Source organism: Tetrahymena thermophila (assembly GCF_000189635.1).
Source record: "Tetrahymena thermophila SB210 genomic scaffold scf_8254823, whole genome shotgun sequence".
In the NCBI taxonomy this organism is placed as follows: Eukaryota; Ciliophora; class Oligohymenophorea; order Hymenostomatida; family Tetrahymenidae; genus Tetrahymena; species Tetrahymena thermophila.
The window spans coordinates 1-20,892 of NW_002476578.1; the positions used below are offsets into that span (position 1 = coordinate 1).

General features: G+C 24.3%; 3 protein-coding genes across 3 annotated transcripts; all 3 read left to right on the top strand. All coding sequences in view use genetic code 6, as the record gives it.

The window, feature by feature from the left end:
- Positions 1-1,311: 1,311 nt before the first annotated feature.
- On the top strand, positions 1,312-5,691 carry TTHERM_000549648 (guanylyl cyclase, ATPase; the record flags this gene model as incomplete). The annotated part of the gene is made up of 2 exons (XM_012795264.1): positions 1,312-1,430; positions 1,509-5,691. Coding segments are annotated over 2 exons (4,182 nt in total), but the record flags the coding sequence as incomplete, so codon positions are not given.
- Positions 5,692-6,742: 1,051 nt separating this feature from the next.
- On the top strand, positions 6,743-16,944 carry TTHERM_000549649 (adenylate/guanylate cyclase domain protein; the record flags this gene model as incomplete). The annotated part of the gene is made up of 21 exons (XM_012795265.1): positions 6,743-6,856; positions 6,953-7,051; positions 7,107-7,243; positions 7,370-7,619; positions 7,678-7,828; positions 7,939-8,379; positions 8,432-8,536; positions 8,763-9,062; positions 9,125-9,209; positions 9,274-9,991; positions 10,091-10,395; positions 10,458-10,562; positions 10,618-11,392; positions 11,506-12,402; positions 12,480-13,096; positions 13,175-13,799; positions 13,872-15,125; positions 15,370-15,893; positions 15,957-16,477; positions 16,540-16,634; positions 16,696-16,944. The coding sequence occupies 21 exons, from the start codon at positions 6,743-6,745 to the stop codon at positions 16,942-16,944; spliced, it is 8,367 nt and encodes a 2,788-aa protein (XP_012650719.1).
- A 1,249-nt stretch (positions 16,945-18,193) lies between these two features.
- On the top strand, positions 18,194-20,763 carry TTHERM_00549650 (Sm protein; the record flags this gene model as incomplete). Its single annotated transcript, XM_971620.2, has 3 exons — positions 18,194-19,094; positions 19,199-19,752; positions 19,984-20,763. The coding sequence occupies 3 exons, from the start codon at positions 18,194-18,196 to the stop codon at positions 20,761-20,763; spliced, it is 2,235 nt and encodes a 744-aa protein (XP_976713.2).
- Between the last annotated feature and the right edge of the window lie 129 nt (positions 20,764-20,892).

Genomic DNA, 20,892 nt, shown 5'->3' on the forward strand with positions numbered 1-20,892 from the left:
CCAACCCCAACCCCAACCCCAACCCCAACCCCAACCCCAACCCCAACCCCAACCCCAACCCCAACCCCAACCCCAACCCCAACCCCAACCCCAACCCCAACCCCAACCCCAACCCCAACCCCAACCCCAACCCCAACCCCAACCCCAACCCCAACCCCAACCCCAACCCCAACCCCAACCCCAACCCCAACCCCAACCCCAACCCCAACCCCAACCCCAACCCCAACCCCAACCCCAACCCCAACCCCAACCCCAACCCCAACCCCAACCCCAACCCCAACCCCAACCCCAACCCCAACCCCAACCCCAACCCCAACCCCAACCCCAACCCCAACCCCAACCCCAACCCCAACCCCAACCCCATGAATTAAGTAAAATCAATTGAGGAAAATAATGTAAAAATTTATATTCATTTTTCTTTCTTTTTAAAATATTTTATTGTTTAAAATAAAATAAATAAATAATTTTTGTTTTATAAAACATTTTTTTTTATTTTTTACAAAAAAAAATTAGTAAATTTATTGTTTTTTCTATTTTTTCTTTGTGTAATCTTAGTTTTTTAAACTAATTTTTTATTTTTTATTAAAAACTTATTTAATTTATAAAATAATTTTTTATTTAATATATAATCTTTTTCATTCATAAAATATTTTTTATTTATAGTAATTTCTTCCACTTTCATTCATTCATTTTTATTTATTTTCACTCTTTCATTAATTCATTCAACTTTTTCTACCACTTTAACCAATTTTATTAATATTATTTTGAGATTTTTTATTTTAAATATTTATTTGTTTTTTTGAAGAAGTTGATACAATTATTTTTCTAAAAAGATTATAAAAATATCTAAAAGAAAGAATTTTTGTTTTGTTCTTTATATAAATTTGTAATTTTTCTTTTACGAAGAAAAAAAATCTATGAAATTAAATTCGAAAAATTAACAAGCTATATATTTATATATTTAAAGAAAATAAGCCCAAGCTTGATATTCTAATATAAATTTTTATTCATACTTTCAATAGAACTCAAATACAATTTTATATATTTAAGTAAATAAACGCAAAGAAATTTTATTATGTATTTATTTTTGAAAGAACATCTTTACTTATAGAGCTTTTTTAACTTTAAATTGTACGAAGGAGATTGTAATATTAATTTTCGCTAAAATATTAGGGGGATATATTAAAATTTGCTTCTTTAGTTAAATATTTTACTCACTCTATATATATAGCAGTGAATTGTAAATTTATGTGGTTAAAAGCTTTTAAAATATTTGATATTATTGTAATTATTTAATTTAAATTAATTATCTAAAATAAAAATTATGGAAAAACAATAAAAATTCAATACTATTTGCAGAAATATTACAGAATAAAATTTTTGCTAATTTGGAAATAGTTGCCGCTATTTGCATCCAGGAGATGTGACAAGTAATCAAATGCTTTCTTTGCTTATCAGCTTTTAATAATATTTTATATTAAAATTTTTTTACTTATTTTATCTAACAGCTAAGGTATTCATTGAAAAGGTTGATAAGAAAAGTAAATCAAAGAGCAAAAATTCTGCTAAGGATGTGTCAGAAAATAACTAAAAATAGAATTTCTTTAAGTCTACTTCTTCTTAATTACCTAAAGATAACTCTACCAAATAAACTAAATGTGTATAAGATTACTCTACCTAAGCATCGATGGTGACTAAAACTCCTGAATCTGCAAAAAATACTCCTGCCATTACTTATAAATTAAATTCCATGAATGATGGTGAATCTCTTAAGGATGCTTTGAAAAATGAGAAAGGATGGAGAAACAAAATAAAATCTTAAGCTAAAAAAATTACTTTTGAAGAAATACCTGAATATGCATAGACTGTTCTGAATCCAATCTCATCCTCTATTGTTACTTAAGAAAAGCAAAATTGTTCTATTTTAATGTCAGAGCAAGCTTAAAAATACGATCATTAAATAAACTTGAGAGGACAAGATATTTATTTAGAGAAAAGCGAAAATAACTCAAAAAATTAAATCTAATAAGGCAGTGAGGCGAAATTAAGACAAGTTAATTATAAAAAATAACTGGAGAGGTAGTTGGAAGGTTAATTTATTAGCATAGAAAATGTAAATTAAGATTTAACTTTGATTACAAAAGACAAGCAGGTAATTCTTTATGATTAACTAATCCCTTTAATTGAAGAAGACATAGAACTTACAGAAAAATTTTAAATTCATTCAGTTATAAAATTAACTCATTTAGATGATATTATTAAGTTGTTTTATGACCCTTAAAGTAGCTAGCTTTACATTTTGTAATTAAATTAATTACAGAAAAAGATGAAGTTTTATATTATTGAAGAAGTTTATTAATACTTAACTCATTACAGCAAAGACTTTAATTTGTTCTTTATCATTGTTGTCAATATTGACAAAGAGAATATAGGATTTTTCCCTCTTCCAGAGAAGAGAGAGTGCTAATACTTAGAGCCAATTATAGTAAAGAATTATAATGAAACAATTATAAACTTTTAGAAGACAGAGCAGACTTTAAACATAAATTTATATAAGGGAGTTATTATTGAAGAATTTTAACTTATCAGTTAGGAAATATTCTAAGAAATGAGAGCTTAAAATGGGCAAAGTAAAGAATTTAATGAAAATTTACAAGATATGATTATCGTCGAATAAATTATTCCTTAAGCAAAATAAAGTAAAAAAAAGATGATTCTTAGCGATAGTGAAAGTGAAAATGAAAATGATTTAGAGATGTCAAGATATTTTTAGAATAAGTCTAGTTAAAATCTTTTAAAGTATTTATCTTAAAGTTCTACTATTTAATAAGATTCTGAATAAAACAATAAAAATAGCATTTTAAATCAAAGCAGCATTCTATTTGATTCAGGTAGTAAAGTCGAAAAAAAATCATTGGAAAGTGTAAACAAAATAAATAGTTTGCAATCTACTGAAGCAAGTGATATTTTTTCGTCACCACAGACAGTTTCTCCAAAAAATGAAAACACGTTAGAATCTTAACCAAAAATTGCTAATAATAAAGATAAATAGCAGCTTGATTAAAAAGAATAACTTTAGAAAAATTCTAAGCCTTCCACGTCTGATAGAAATAACTCTAATTCAAAAAACAAAAATAAAAGCAATAGGAGTAAAACATAACCTCATAGTAAAAAATCATCAACCGATAACAAATAATAAAAATAAGATGAAATAAAATAGCAGAAAGTAGAATAAACTAAATAAAATAAAGAAAGTTAAAATAAAAATTTAAAATGTTAGAAAAACCCCAAAAAATAATCTTAATCTTTAAATAGATCAAAGGAAGTATCGAATAGTGTGGAAAAAAAGAAGACACATGAAAAATTAAATTAAGTTAATAACAAAATTAATGAAAGCAGCTAAAAAGTAAATGAAATCATTGGGTAATAATAAAAAAGTAAAGTATTAATGAATATTGAGGAAGATGATTTGTTTCCTGATGAAAATAACCTATAATTAGAATAATCACCTGAACTTAAAAATAACAAACAAATTTAAAAAAATTCTAAAAAAAATGAGGAAAATAAGAATCAATCTGAATAAAAAATACCTTAAATGAGCTCTTAAAAAAAGACATAAAAATCTAACAAGCTATCTCGTACTTTAAGCAAAATAAATGATAATTAAAATTTAGTTATTGATGATTCTAGTAAGGAAATTATTTAAATTTCGATTAGTTCTTCTCAGTCTTTGAGTTTGGTAGAAAATGCAAATGTTAGCGAATAATTTAAAAGAAAGAAATAGGTTGAAAATAAAAAATAAACTTAAAATGTAGATGAAGAATTTGATATTGAAAATAACTTATTCTGTGATACTTAGTAGAATAAAAATAGTTAATTGAAGGAATTAAAAAAAGATAAAGACTTTATAAAAACCTCAAAAACTAATAAAATAGTTAGTAAAATTAAATAAAAAATAGATAATTGTATTGCCTAGTCAGAATTTCAAATGTAAGAAAATAAGAAAAATAACTAACAAACTTGCATTTAATCAGATTTTGAAAAATTAAAAAATTAAGAAAAACACTCTCAAATAATAAATCCAGAGATTCGCAAGTAGAAAGGCTAAGATTAAAATTCTCAAACAAAAGAAGTAAAGTAGAATTAAAAAAATTAAGAAGACCTTAACCAACAAAAAGAGTAGCAGAAGGAATAAGTTGAGAAAGATGACCAAGAGTTATCGGATCAGAAGTAATATGAGTTTGAAATAGAAAGCAAACAAAGCTAATTTTCTTTATAATAAAAATGTAATAAACCAAAATCCGAGTAAAATTTTAATAAAAATTAGTCAAATGTGATTCTAAATCAAAGTGAGTAAGTGAGCTCTAAATTAGAAAATACTCAATGCTCAATAAAAAATGAATAGTAGTCATACAATAACTTTACAACTGCTTAAAATAGTAGTGAAAAAAGTAATAATTTAAAGGACAATATTATTACTATAAGATCTGATATTATTTTAAATAAGAAGAAATTACAGCTTGTAAAGTATCTTAAAAAAGAAGATATTGTGGAAAACTTTAAAAAAATGCAAATTAAAACAAATTAAAATATTTTATCTGAAAGCAATTGTGATTAAAGTCAAGAAGAAAAATCAAATGTAACTACTAATCAAGCTAATATAGAAAAAAAAAAAAATCCTATCATTATACATAAAAGTAATTACGAGGGATAAAAAAACAGTGATAATAAATAAATTATTTTGGATTAAAAAATTATTAACTAATAACCAATAAAATTAAAAAAAGATGAGCCAGCATTTGTTGTTGTTGCTGCTGCTAGTTCTGAAGTGAAATAAAATATAAAAAAAAAGAAAATAATAAATATGAACAAAATTAAGAGAGAAGAATTAAATAATGACTACTACGATGACTTAAACTCAAGCAACACTTGCAAATATGTAAAAAAATCATTTGAAGAGCCTAAAAATGTAGATGTAAACTTACCTTATTAAATCCTCTCAGAAGAAGATTTTAATTATAATAATTAAAGAATTAAGTAATATCCTCCAACAAGAGTTACTAGCATGGTTGGTGATATTGAAGAAATAATCATAACTGATGATGAAGCCTATCTAGAAGATGATATTGAAGAAACAATATTGAATGAAGAACCAAAAAAAATGTATAATAATAAGCAGTATGATTAATAAGATAAGAAGAATATTAGTTTCAATTAAATTCCATAATTTATTAATTAGCCATAAGCATTTCTGCAGCCAAGTTAATAATTCAATTATTAGCATCAGCAATTGTAAAGCATACAATTTTTTTAACCTCTACAAACCAACATAGCACAAAACTTTACATAAAATTAAATTTAGTATTTATCTCATTTGCAATAAAATCCAATGCTTCCATTAAGTTTCTATCCTTAATGTAGAGGTTAAAATGCCTACGACTTTGGCTTCTATAATTAACACTCTTTCTACCAGCCACCTTTACAATATAACCAGCAAACCTAGATTACTGATCTTGAATTAGCATAGATAGAACTTTAAAAATACCAGTATATTTAATAATTAATTAATTGATTTCATACAAATAGTATCTAATCTTTATTGTTATCAACTGAATAATATTCTGATTAAAAATTTATATTTTTTTGTATTTTTTGTTTTAACAATTTTTTCATTAAATTCCATTATTTGTTAAATTTCTTTTTTTAGCTTCTAAGCATAAAATTCAGTTTAATTTACATTCTTTTTAAGTTGATAAAAAATTACAAATAAACTATACTAACATAAATAAATAATCATTATAATTTAGTAAATAAATAAATTTCTATTGAATTGATCAAGAATTAAAAATTAATAGGATTATTTAATAATATTTTTTAATAATTTAATAAATAGTATGAATTTTTATAATTATTACGAAAATTACTTCAAAGTAAATAGAATACTTTTAAATTATAAAGAAAAAAATACATTTTAAACAAATTTAGAAGTAGATTTTTTTTATAGCTCAATATAATTTTACTAATTTAGCCCAAAAATATAAATTTTTCATAGTACTATTTCTTTCATTCGTTAATAATATATCTGTCATTTAACCTTTAACTTTTAGGAATTTATTTATTTTTTATTTTTTTGCATTTTTTATTATAATGGATTATTTATTGAATAAATATTAAAATAAAATATATTTTTAAAATAAAATTTTTCTAGAATTATAGAAAAGATAAACAAACATATTTTTTATGTAAATTCAATAAATAATTTATGATATTTAAAGCAGCAATAAATAAATAATAATAGTAAGAATTGTTTCTACACTTAATATGTGATTATTAATTTGCTTGCGAGTTGTTTGTTAGAGATAGCTAGCTGCTGGGCTAGCTAGTAAATGAAAAATTTGATTCCTATTTTATTTAATTAATGAGAAGAAAAGAATTTTAAATAATTTAATGAATAAATTTAATAGAGCATCTATTTGTTTCCATAACTTGTAAATAAAAATCAATAAAAATTTTAAAGAATTTGTCTGTAGGTAAATGTTATTAGCTAGTTATTTGTATGAATTTTAAATAAAAGCAATTAATGTATTGTCTTAATCACTAAATTTATAATTGATAGCAAGTTTAAATGCAATTTTAATGAATAAAAAATGCATATATTAATTTCGTTTAATAATTTAGAGATTATATTAATAATTTAATTAAAAAGAGAAACAAAAGTCAATTTATATTTAATAGAATAGAAATGTAGAATCGCCAAACATTTTAAAATTAAATCATGCAAAGTTTTAAATAGTCTAAAAAGAAGAAAGAAAAAGAAGAAAAAGAAGATGAAAACTAGCGTGTTTACTCTCGAAAGGTGCCTAAATTTTATTTTTTAAAATAATTTCTATTTGTTTAATCTACATCCCATTTAACTTTTTATAGATTGATTTATTTATCATTTTAATTCTAGTTAGAGTTAGTGAATGGCGAGCTTTTTGGCAAGATATAAGTTATTTCAGATAAAATATGCACAACAAATAAAATCTCTTTCTTCAAAAAGGATCGATATGTATACTTTTTTATTCATTATTTTCCATAATCAAATCTATAATTTTACTATTTAGGTTATATTTAACTTTTTGCTCATGCTATCGAAGAATTACTTCTACCGGTTTGGAAATACGGCTTGTATAGTTATTGTTTTTATTTTTTTAGGTACGCCTGTCAAAAACATGATAAAAAGTAGACTTACCTATGAAATGTAAATTAATTTCTACTTTTAATTATTGAGGTGAGACCTCTTACTAGACTTAATTCTACTATATTTTAAATTATTTCACTTGACTGATCATAAGAGAGAATGATAATTAATTATCTTTAAAAAAAGAAACGACTATATCTACTTTTACTTGCTTTAATCAGTAATAGGTTTCATTGTTTTACTGATAAGAGACTTGTATATTATTACAAACTTATAAGGACTACTTTCTTAGATAAACCAATCACAATACACTCTTTTCCAAAAATTTAATGATGATAAGATTTAGCAATTAATAAAGTCAAGTAGAGATGATGAGGATGATTAATATAAATAAAAAATAGCTACTTACACTTCTTCAGAGGTCTCAAATATATAAGTATCATTTTTTTAATAAAATATATCAGTTAATAGCTTACTTTCTAATAAATTATAAGATTGGTGATATAGTTCTATTAAAGAAAGGTGACATTTGCCCAGCTGACTGCCTTATACTGGATATGAAAGAGTAATTTTGTTCAGTAAAGAATAATGTCTGCTCCGAGTCAAACTAATTTGACATAAAGCGTGCACCACAAGTCACATAAAGTAAAAAATACAAATAATAAATTAATTTTTGACTTATTAAACTTAGGTCCATAATAAATATCCATTCATGTATTTATTTAATGATGTGATTTATTATTTTTAAATAACAGTCTTAAGCACTTCAAAAATTAAAGGGTTTCACTTTGAATATAGAAAAATACTCAATGGAATTGTAGAATTTGTTAGTTCTACTGAAAATGAAACCTAATTTGAAGGCTATATAAAACTTAATAAGGATCCTAATGGAGAAAATCTAAATGACTAAAACATGATTTTCAGAGGTTAGGAACTCATGTACACAGAATGGTGCGTTGCATTAGTTCTTTATGTAGGTTATGAATGCAGATTTTTTAAAATATACTCAGAAGAAAGAAAAAAAATAAAATTTGCAAAAGGAAATCTTAGCAATAAAATAGAAAAATTCTTTTTGTTTACATTTTTATTTATAATATTATTTACTCTTGCTTCATCTATTATTGATTATACTTAACCTTTCAATTCCAAATTTAACTCTACTCAAATTGATCAAAATACTGGATAAGTAGCTGCCAGTAATTTAGATAAAAATCCATTTCTTTTATTCAATCTTTATTCTATTAAAAGCTTACTTCATCGAATACATTATCTTCCTTCCTATAGTGTTATATCCCTTTTATGATATCATGCATCTTACTTATTTGTACATGAAAAAAAGAGTGTTTGAAAATCGTAAATAAATAAATAAATTCTTTCTTTATTTTTTTAATTTTCTAAATTAAAATTTTATAATTAAAATATAATTTATTTTTTCAAATTTAAACAAAATTATTTCATTTTTATTTTCAAAATTGCTTTAAAAATTAATTTTTTAATAAATTTTTAAATTTTAAATGATTTTTTAGATTCAAAAATATTTCAAAATTACAGTTTTTATTTATTTTTATTAAAAAAATAGCATTTTAGTTCTTTCCTTGCTAATTAGATATAAAAAAAGATGAAGACCAAAACAATGAAGATCTTTAGGAAATAAATTTGTAAGAATCAGCTTTTACTCCAATAGATGATATATAAGATAGTGAAATGTGTTTATCAACTCATGCGGTTTTTAGCAAAAGCGGCACATTAACTCATAATGAAGAATTCTAACTAGCTTCTATCACAATTGGTAATAAAATGTATAAATTAAATATCGAAACTCTAACAAATGTAATTAATCATATCGCTGCTGCAAAACCTTCGCTTCAGTATGTTTAAGGTAAATTATTATTGATTAATTAATACATTAAGTAAGATTTTAATATTATTAAATCATATTAGAAAATAAAGTACCTTCATATGAAGCAATAGATATTGATGAGGGAACAATAAACAACTCTCCAGATAGAAAAAATGTCTGTACTCGGTAAATATTTTTTAAATTTAACATTTTTTCTAACTCATCATTCATTCATTATATGTAATTTTAGTAAATAAAACCTTGAAAAGATGTAAGCTAATGATTTTGATCTTATGATGCTAAGAAATGTTTTTGTATAAAATGTATAAAACTAAACTTTAAACACTTAAAGCACATAATAGTAAAATGAAGAAACAATAAATACAAATGAAGCTAGAGAGTAGAAATACAAAAAAGAATACTTGGATACCGCTTCCCCATTAAATGGTAATGGTTCACTTGAAAAAAATACTTAAATTAACTAATAAATAGATGCTTCACCTATTTTGCATCATCGTTCTGACATAGGAAGAATGTTTTCTAGCCCTAAATCTAATATTTCAGGTGATTTTTTGAATGAACCAGACTACATAAATTTAAGAGGATAGACAATCAGTGAGAACTAAAGCATGGAAAGCTCTCCAGCAGATGTTCATCATAAATTTGAAAATGTATTAGTCCGTTAAAAAAATGAGTCTTGTTCCATGAGCTAGAGTGGCATACATTTGGATATAAGCAATTTTACAGGAGGAATAGAAAAATTTTACAAAAACACTTAGTAGAATTCATAATTTACAATCGAAGGATTGTTAGATAGCTAAGCACCACTTGATTTCTCATCAAGTATCAATAACAGTAAAATTGGCTAAAATAGTTTTGAGAAAAATGACATTGAATTCATACAAGAAGAAAGAGATTTTCTTAAAGATCTCCTCAAAAATGATTAATCGTTTGCTAATGCAATTAAAGTACTTTTTATTTTATTATTTATTTATTTCTTAAGTTGTTTGTTTATTTATTTGAAAAATGTAAAGTTATTAAAAATGTTTTTTTTTTTTTAAAAAAAGGCCATATCAGTTTCTCACATGACAAAAACTAAATTTTAGCAAACTTAGCTTCAATTTTTTTAAGAAACGATAAATCCATTAGATAAATTGATTTAAGATTTTACATCTCAAATAGGCTATTAATTTAGGTGTTCAAATAAAATAAATGATGGAGGTAAAGATAAATTTTAGTATATCTTCACAAACTATTAAAATGAAACTAAAAAATACACACTCCTCCTGCCACCTGCATATAATGAAAGAAAAACAAGGTTCTGCATCATTTTGAAGGAAGACGATTCTAAAAGATATACCCTCTACTTAAAGTAATTCTAATATTTGTTTACTTATTTATTGATTTGTTAAATGAATATTTATAATTATACAGAGAAGAATTAGTAAATTATCCTAGCTATATGATGGTTGATAAAGGTATAAATAGACAAGATTAAGAAAAGAGACTTAGGAGACTAATAGAGCAAGGACAAATTCCGTAATTTACTTTTTCTAAAATTAAAGGTTTGTAATTTGATGAAAATATTAAATAGTATTGCCTTCTGTAAAAGAGAATTGGATGAATTAGAAATCTATTAGATATAAAACTAATATGAGAATGCTTTGAAAGCTCCAGAATTCTATTAAAACAAAGAGGCGATCATTAATTATATATATTCCTCTTACATTTTTAAACTTGAACTGTAATGTATTATTGGTATTTAAGAAACTTTAAGAAAAGATAGCTAAGAATTAGTTAGCTTGATGAATGAAAGTTTCATTAATACTTGGATGCTGACTGGAGACTAGTTCCAAAAAGCTGTCCCTGCTGCATACAATTGCAGAATTTTACAAAGGGAATCTACTTAACAAACTTTAATTTTTGATTGCAATAGCTATAAAAATCTAAAAGCGCTTATTAAAAATTATATTATAATACTTAAACAAAAATATCTTGGAGAAACTCCTCAAATAAATAAAAATTAAAATGACTTTCAAATATAAAACAGTTTGAAAAGAAAGAAGACTTCATTCACAAACTATGAAAAAGAAGACAATAACAAAATATTTAACATTATAATATCTGGAAAGACCTTTGAAATTATTTAAAAAAATTAATATTTAAATGATCACTTTACATTTCTTTTATTCTTTACAAAAAACTTAGTTGGATATTAATTCGATTAATTCCAAAAAGCATAAATTTTATAAAATCTTAAAAAATGCTAGCCTAAATCAAAAATTTTAGGAATTGGCAATGGATTGTCTGACCTAAGAATGTATGCCTAGTGTGACTATTCAATTGAAGTTGTTGACTTCTAAAAACGGGTAAAATATTTTAGACTTTCTTTCAAATAAATAGCAAAGAAATAAATAAATAGATTAAGTTTAGTTTGAAAATAAAATAATAATTTAAATTGATTTTTTAATTAATTTAATAGGAAATTTATGCAAGGGCAAATAGTATTGTACGTAGCATGAAAGATATTATAAAGCAACTGGCAATAAATTCAAAAATAAATTATTTGTTTAGAGAAGATTTAATTATAATTATTTTCAAGAAGTGCTTTTTATTAGGCTTACTCATGTTTTTTTGGAATAGTTATTAATCTTCTTATGGGATATAATTATTTGATTAGATTTACTTGTTTTAAAATATATACTATACCCCAATGGCCATTTTTTTATTGCTGATGCTAAAAATGTACAAATGGCAATAGCCTTTCAAAAAAGAAATTATTGATAAAGTCTAAACAATCATTTACATAATCCATAATAAATCAGCCAAAAGAGATAATATTATTTAATACATCAAAACTGTATTTTTGTAAGGAACCATAGATGGTTTATTGCTATTTTTAGTAAATATTTTTTAGTATTAACGCAGCTTTATCTCAAATAATGGGTAGGTTTTAGATCAAAAATTTTTGGACTACTTTTTGTACTAGAATTTTCATGCATTTTTAATTTACAAATATTTATCTTATCGTAAATTAAATTGGAAAATTTGGATAATTGCAATTATCTCAATATGCTTAATTTAAGTTAATAGAATATGGGATAAGGACATACAAGCTTAGTCTTTTGTAGTAGTTAATATGACATAAGTCTGCCAAGGTTTCTTGACTATCTCAATAAATTTATTTACATTAAATTTCTATCCCCTATTCTAGACAAAAATAAGTAAATAATCCAAGAAATTTTATGAGCTCTTTGAAATCCTAAAGAATCTTTTACTAGAAAAACCTATAAAAAAGTTTAATTTACATATGACTAAGGTTATAAGAAACGTCTTTAAAGATAGAGAAAAAGAAAGAGCGCTTGAAGAACTAATTACAGTAAAACATAATTTATTATTTTTAGATTTAATTCTTATAAAATATTGAATAAAAATATATTTTTTTATGATTTAAAGGATGACGCCACTATATCTTAATCCAAGACTAATCCTTTTACCTTAAAGTTCCTTTAAAAAGAAACTGAAACTAAATATATCTAAATGATATCTTAACGTGATAAGCGATTCATGTAGATTTATATTATTTTGTAAATACTTCTACAGTACATTTGCTAAGCTCTAATGTACTCTTATGAATTGTAAGATAACCACACCTTTAATAGTTTTTCTATCTGCTCAGCTATACTAGCAATAACGTGGTTTATAACTTTAACATCAATTTATAGCAAATACTTTTTATAAATAAATAATTTTATCATATTTATAAAAGTATTGTGCAACTTAGATTTGATATTATCAGGAAAGTATGTCTAAAATTCATTACAAGAAATTATTAACCATTTGATTATAAGCCAATAGAGCTACGTCAATCCTATTTATTATATTGCTGCAATTATGACTACAACTCTTACTTTTATTTTTGCTTTTTTTAAAAAATATAATTAATTTGAGTATTTCAACGAGTAAAATCTTGAAACAAGCTATTTCATTACTTAGACTAATTAATACATACAAAGCACTGTCTTGGTATTCTAAGTTTTGATTGTTATTTTGATTATCAAAAATAAATACAGGTATAACTTACCACCTACCTAAATTACTTTTGAGACAGTTTGATTATTTCTTACATTTTTTTAATTTTAAAAATACAGGTTTGATCATCTTTAAAGGCTTCATTTTTAAAAATTAAATCATCTATCCTATGAAACAAAAAAAATTTAAGGAGTATTGTCGATTTTAATGCCTAAATTTATTAGAGATAAAATAGACAAAAATGGTGAAGTGCAACTGCAGGAAGATCAAGGTGAAGTTTCTATTCTTTTCTGCGATATTTGTGATTTCGAACAGATTTTGAGTGCAGAATAAGAGAACATTGTGAGGCTAGTTGATAAACTCTTTAGAAGCTTTGACAGTCTTTGCAATCATGCAGGCCTTTAAAAAATTGAGACTGTAGGTAAAACTTATATGGCTGCAGGAGGATTGAAGGATTCTGAAAATAAAAAGAGCTAATACAAGTAAATAAATCCTGTGGCAAGAGCTGTCATTATGAGTTTCGAAATGATGGATATCATTAAGTAATTCAACTATGGCGATAATGAGAAAGTAAAAATTAAGATAGGTATTCATTATGGAAGAGTTATTGCAGGTGTCATAGGATGCCACAAACCATAGTTCAGCTTAATAGGGGATACAGTAAACACTGCAAGTAGAGTATGTAGTACAGGTGATGTGGGTTAAATAACCTTGTCAGAGTAGGCATACGATGAAATTAAACAAGTATGTTCTTTAAATTCAAACTTCATTTACTTAATTAGAATTATTTAAGTTAATTTATTGTTTAATATTTAGATTCCGTACATAATTTTTTAGAAGAAGAGAGTGTATGCTAAAGGTAAGGGAGATATTAACACTTACTAAGTTATGAAAAGGCAAAAGTAGAAAAACTAAAATTCAAACGAAATTCCTTTAAGAGACTAAGTTATTTAGAGAGTGAGCTAAAAGAAGAATTCGGAAAAAGGATTCATAAATTAACTTAGTGAAATGAGCAACAAGAATATGAGGAAAAATAAAACAACTATATTAAAACAAAGAAAAATTTTAAATGAGTACCACTCTCAAGAAAACATAGAGTATTTCAACTCATTTAACTTTTAGTTAAATAGTCCAACTAAACTTAGCGAAAATAAGAAATATAACATTAAAATTCCTGATTAATTGACTGCTAATAGGTAGCAGCAATAAGAAGAAGGAGGTACTACAAACTTTGAAGAGATGAGCTCATACAAATTTGCAATTTAGAGTAACAATCTGCATACTATAAATGGATTTGCTCAATCATAAAAAAGCTCGAATAACAATATCTTATCTAAACCATTTTTATCAAACGGAGCACTAACGAAAGCTTTCAGTAGTAAAGTCTTAGGTAATTAAGGAGAAGCAATTTAAGAAGCAGACGAAGAAGAAGATAAAAAAATCGAAGCTCACAAGAAAAGTTAAGAATAATTCATAGAAGAAAGGAAGAAATCTGAAATTAGTCAAAATTTACAAGATCAGTAAAGAAAAATAACAACTAGTCTGAATTATCAAATAAATAACAGAAATTATAATTCTCCTAGCATAGAAAATAAAAATAATATAGAACAATCTACCATCAAAGAAAAAGTAGATATTTACACTAAATTAGATTGCTAAAATAAGGAGACCGTTGATGAAGATATTTGTTAGTAAATTCTACGTAAATAATCAAAGTTCAAAAATGAATATGAATAAACACCTTAGTCTGAAACAAACACACTAAAAAATCATAATTTATAAACTTACGAGCTTATCAGTCCCATAGAAGCTTAAAAAACTGTTACTATTGATGAGCAAGCAGTCACTTAAGAAAATTAGATAGAATAATATGATTTAAATAATTTGAAACGTCAGGATAGAAAAAGCAAACGTTATTTATCGAAAGAGCTCTCTAAAATGTGGAATCAAAAAATAGATAATCCAGAATCCTCTACAATAATTATATAACCTATTAAAGCTTTAGAATAAGAATTGGGTACTGATTTAAAGATAGACATAATCTAAGAAGTAAAAGAAGCAGAAGTCGAAGTAATTTTAAATATCTTTTTATGCCATGATTGATTTCCTATTTAAAATTGATTATTATTTTTTTTAAATAAAAAAATTATTTTAAATAGAGCAAAAAATTACAAATAAATAAAATTTTAAAAAATTTTATAAAAATTTAAAATGAATAATGACTAAATAATTTAGTTTTATAACTAAAATGAAAGTTTGTTTAATATAAAATATACAATAAATATTATTTTAAATATTTAATTTATTTAAATAGATTGAAAAACTAGATGAGCTTTTTGTAGAAGAAAAAATATTAAATAAAAAATTAGGAAAAAAAAATCACAGTGAGCACTCTTACCAATATAATGAATTCTTGAAAATAGATGATTATTTTTTAAAAGTTTTTCTTTAACACCAAATACATATTAATTCAAATGTGTTAAAAAGAACTCTAATTTTAAGCATCATGATGGCTATTTTTAAGAGTGTTTGCATAATACTTGTGTTACATGATTTTACTGATTTTTTATATTTTTGTATCATTCTATATGGAGTCTCTATAACTATCTGCTTGGCTATGCTTATAATTTAGAAAAAGAAAATCTTTAAGATAAATGGTTACAAAATAAGTATTATTTTGTCTTTTATTTACTACATTCAGTCAGCATCAGTTTTTATTGAAATTTTATTAATGAAATTGAATGATTAAGAAACAGAACAATATCCACCTTATATTCATGTCTTAACACTTCCTTTGATATACCTTTTTATTCTGTTTTTAAGGGTATGCATGTTTACGTAAATATTTAATGCAAAAATGCAACTTTAATTTAAACAAAATATTTATTTGATATAATAAAGACCTAGGACAATGATATTTAAAGCTGTTTTTCAGATTATAGTTTGGAACATTGTTGCAAATAAAGTATGCAAAATGACTATACATTTAGAATATCTTGTTTTATTTACAATTTTTATACAATTGATAATCTAAATAAATAATTTTTATTTGGAAATCTCTCAATTTTAGTACCAGTAAACACTAGAATCTAGAGCTAAAAAGTAAAATGATATTCTAATGTACTTGCTACCTGAGCATATACTTTCTAAATTTTTAAACAATCCTAATAAAAAAATTGATCTTATAGATTAGCTCGATAACGTTACATTCTTGTTTGCAGATATAGCTGGTTTTACTAAATACTCTGGTAGCGTCCAACCAGAAAATGTGGTTAATATGCTGAGAATTTTGTTTAATGAATTTGATTAATAATGCTAGAAGAAAAATCTGTATAAAATATACACAATAGGTGATTGTTATGTTGTAATTGGAACGAAAAACGCGAGCAACAGACTTAGACCTCATGAAGAAGCAAAAAATGGTAATAATTAATTCATAATTAACCAAAAATTTCATATTGATGCTTTTCAAAATAATAAATAGTTGTTGAGTTAGGGTTTGAAATGATAGAAATAATTAAGAAAGTACGTTCAATTGTGCAGTTTGAAGAGCTAGAAATGAGAATAGGTGTTCATACAGTAAATCCTTTTCAACAATTTTATATGCATTTATTAAATTTACTGTTATTTGTTTTTTAAGGGATCGTACATTGGTGGAGTCATTGGTACAGATATTGTAAGGTACGATATTTATGGTCCAGATGTCATGATTGCTAACAAAATGGAGTCAAATGGAGAATAAGGAAAAGTTATGGTAAGCAAAACTACTATGAATTTGTTGTATGACCATTATGGAAGTAGATATAATTTTACCAAAGGCAACGAAGTCTATATAAAATAATTCCACAAACATATTGAAGGATACTTCATTGAACAAAACATTATTTGAAAATAACTATTTCATTAAATAATATAAACATATGAAAAAATGATATTCAAAAAAAACAAACAAATTTATAAAAAAGCGCTCAATTTCACTCAAACTATTTATTTATTTTATTTTTATAGTATTTTTTATTTCAATTTAATAATATAAAATATTTTTTGAAATTTATAAAAACTTAACATAAAATTCTATTTTTTAAAATTTATTCAATTTTTTTATAAATTAATAAAATTAATATCATTTAAAAATCTAAATTAAAAGCAATAAAATTTAGATGGTGTTACATTATCATTATCATATTTAATATTTATTTTTGAAAATTTTTTATAATTTCAACAAATATTTTTGGAATCAAAAAGCTTGAGAAATTTAACCATTACATTAACTTAGTAAATTTTAGCCACCTTTCTTTTAACAAAAAACATAAAGTTTAAGTGAAAATAGTAGATAATTATTTAATTAGTTAGAGATTTAAACTCTTTAGATTTTAATTATTTGGATGTAAAAAAATTACTTCATAACAAAAACCTTTGGTTTTCCTGCAAATTTTAATTTTTTTTCTCAAAGACTACTTCGGTATTTATATACAGCTGCTCTAATTGATTATAAAAAATTTTTATTAATTAAGGAAATTAATAAATTTAACAGATGGTTTAGAAAAATCAAAAAATTATTTGATCCTTCATCATTTTAAAATATTACAACAAAAAATCTTCAAGAACAAATAAATAAAAAGCTAAAAGAATTTAAAATTTTCCTTTATTGGTTATTTATCAGAGAAGATAGCATTTAAAAATAATTTTTATGAAGAAACAAACATATAAGATATTGTTATAGTTTTTATTAAATCACTATTTATCATAACTATATTTAAAATAAAAAAATTTAATTTATGTTTTTAAATGAATGGCTTACACTCTCAAACAAATATTAATTATTATTTTCTAACATTTTGTTGGAAATTTTAGCTTTTCAACATAGCAATCAGTAATATGAGTGCTTATAGTGTTTTTTTTATTATGAAAGCAAAATCAAAACCATAAAATAAGAATTAATATATTTAATATACTGAAAATATTGATAAATATATTTATTTGCATCGTTTATCCATATAAAGATATTGAAAACTTGAGATAGATATATAGATATATACATACATAAATAGATAGATAAAGCTTTATAATATACTTAAAAAAGATATTACTTACATAATTATTATAACGTCCTCAAGTTCTTTATTCCCAATTTTGAAATGAACGCTTCTTAGTAAGTTTAATATCGCAAATTGATGGACTATTTATCTCCATTTGATTCTCTGAAGATTAATAGCCAAGAATATTAGTAATTAAAAAAAAAAACAGTTTAGTCTGCAGTAAAGAAATTAGATACTGATGCAAATCAATTCATACTTTAGTAGCTAGGCGTTTATTAAACTGCGAAATTTAGCAATTAGCAAAGAATTTCGACTTACAATCCTAACACTAATTCTGGCTTGAGTCCCAAAAAATAATAGATTTAAAATAGCTCAGAAAGATAAAATGGTAGATCAAATTCGGTATAATCATTTAACTATAGCAATAATAATGCTCACAGTAACTAGACTTCAAGAGTACAAATTACAAAAAGAGGTAGTGTTGATATACGTACACCTAACAAGGTATATTCAAATTAATCATCCAGACATTCTTATAGATAGAAGAATTAGTCTTGGAACACACCATCTAATTTTTCAAAAGTAAATTTGGGGACAAATGAAACAGAGTCATTCATCGTGAATGAAAGTAATAACAGCAGCTAAATTAAAGGTTTGTAGTAAAACAATCAGAGTAATAAATTGGTGTCTTTAAATATCTCTAACATTATAGAAAATATCAATTAAGAAAATAGTCATCATCAACATAATATAATAACTAAATCCGTCGTTTACTAAGAGCCAGTAAAGTACGCATGGAGTGAAATTAAATTTAAGGGTAAACTTTGTGAAGGTAGATCCTTTTCTTAAGCAGTTATTTATAACGGAGAGTTCTATTTTTATGGAGGGTATGATGCTTCAAAAGGAGTCTACAAGGACTTTGTTTGTTTAAGCTTTTCATCTAATGGTCCTTCCTCCTTTCATTAAGTAGAGCTCTCAGAAGATAATAAAGAAACTCCTGGTAATTCATTTATATTTATTTAATTAATTCATAAAAAAAAATAATATTACAATAAGTATTTAGAAATTATTTAATTTTAAAGAAAAAAATATTTTTTAAAACAGGAAGATTATGCAGACATGGAGCTGTTTTAAAAGGAAATATAATGGTAATATTTGGAGGAAGAACATCTTCAATTCAGAGTTCTAATTGCATGTTTGAGTATTCCTTCGAAGAAAGAAAATTCAAAAAAATTGATCCCGTACTTTCTAATCCTTAAGATTTACCTGATAGTCATCAATATAGATAACAAAAAAATCAAATGAAATCGAATTCTTAAGTTTTAATGCCTTGCATAGATTCACATTCTATGCTTTATGATTAAAACAAAGAACTACTCATTATATCAGGAGGATTTCTAGGTGAAGTTTGTGAATACAGTATTGATGTCTTCACTTTTAATTTTAGCTCTAATTCATGGACTTACATTCCTTCCTAAACCTCGTAAGAAAAACTACCCAAGCCAAGAGGATCACATGGTTCAGTATTACAAAATAATAATCTCTTCATATTTGGTGGAACAGATGGTGAAAATATTTTGGAAGATATGTGGTATTTTAGTATGGATTCTCATACATGGACTTAAATAGATTTTACTCAACAAACTATTCAGCCAGGAGTAATTATTAAAATTAAATAAATATTTTATAATTTAAATTATAAGTAAATACCTTATAACATTCCATAAATTCTATTTAATCTACATTCAAAATTAAATCATTATTAAAGAAAGTTTTAATTACATTAAAATTTCTCTTTTAATTTGATAAGATTTAATTAAAAATTAGAGATTTTATATGTTTTTTATTAATTAATTTCGATAAATTAAAATATTTTTAAACTAATTTAGCCGAGGAGTGGAATACAAATGATGGAATATCAAGGATACTTTTTTGTGTTTGGGGGATTCAAAAGTTTAATAAATGAAAGAAATGATTTAGTAATTTTTGATAGCAGAAAGATGGAGTGGATTTATTAAAGTGAAAGAAAAGAAATAATAGAAACTATTTAAACTTAATCAGCTTGTTCAAGCCCTAGTAAAATAAGATAACAATCTAATAATAAAGGAGGTATTTAATCTATAAGCAAGTAAATTTTGAATTAGTATCGATCTGATTTTTCTAGACAAAACTCGTAGCAGGCATTTCTCTATTAGCATGGTTCTTCATCTTAATTGGGTTCTCCATTTAGTAAAAAAATTTTAGTTCCATTGCTTTAGAAAGATGAGTTATCATAGATTATGAACAAAAATAGAGAGAATAGAATCAAAGTAATTAATGAAAAAAAAATGCAACTCCTTAAATAATTTGAGGTTTCTGAAGAAATGAGAAACCAGCTTATTTCTCCAATACCTATTTTACAGTCCATGAGAAGTTCTTTAAATTTGTTATCATCTTGTAACTAATCTCATAGATATGATTAAATCAATGAAACTCAATTAAAATTATAAAACTTCTAAAATACGCAATCCCTTATAAGAGGTAAACATCCAGGAGCAAGAGATGGATATTTAAGTGCTGTTATTGGTGATAAATTGATAATATTTGGTGGAGATCGCCACAGAATGTCTCTTAACGATACATACTAGCTAGATTTAAAAATGTTATTAGAGTACTTAAGAAGATTATGAATTAAGTTCCATAATTTTTAAAAAATATAGTTTAAATTTAAGTTAAAAATCTATTTATTGTATAATTCTTTTAAATTTATATTAAAAATCTTTTAATAAAAAATTTTTGAGAATTGATAATGTAAATAA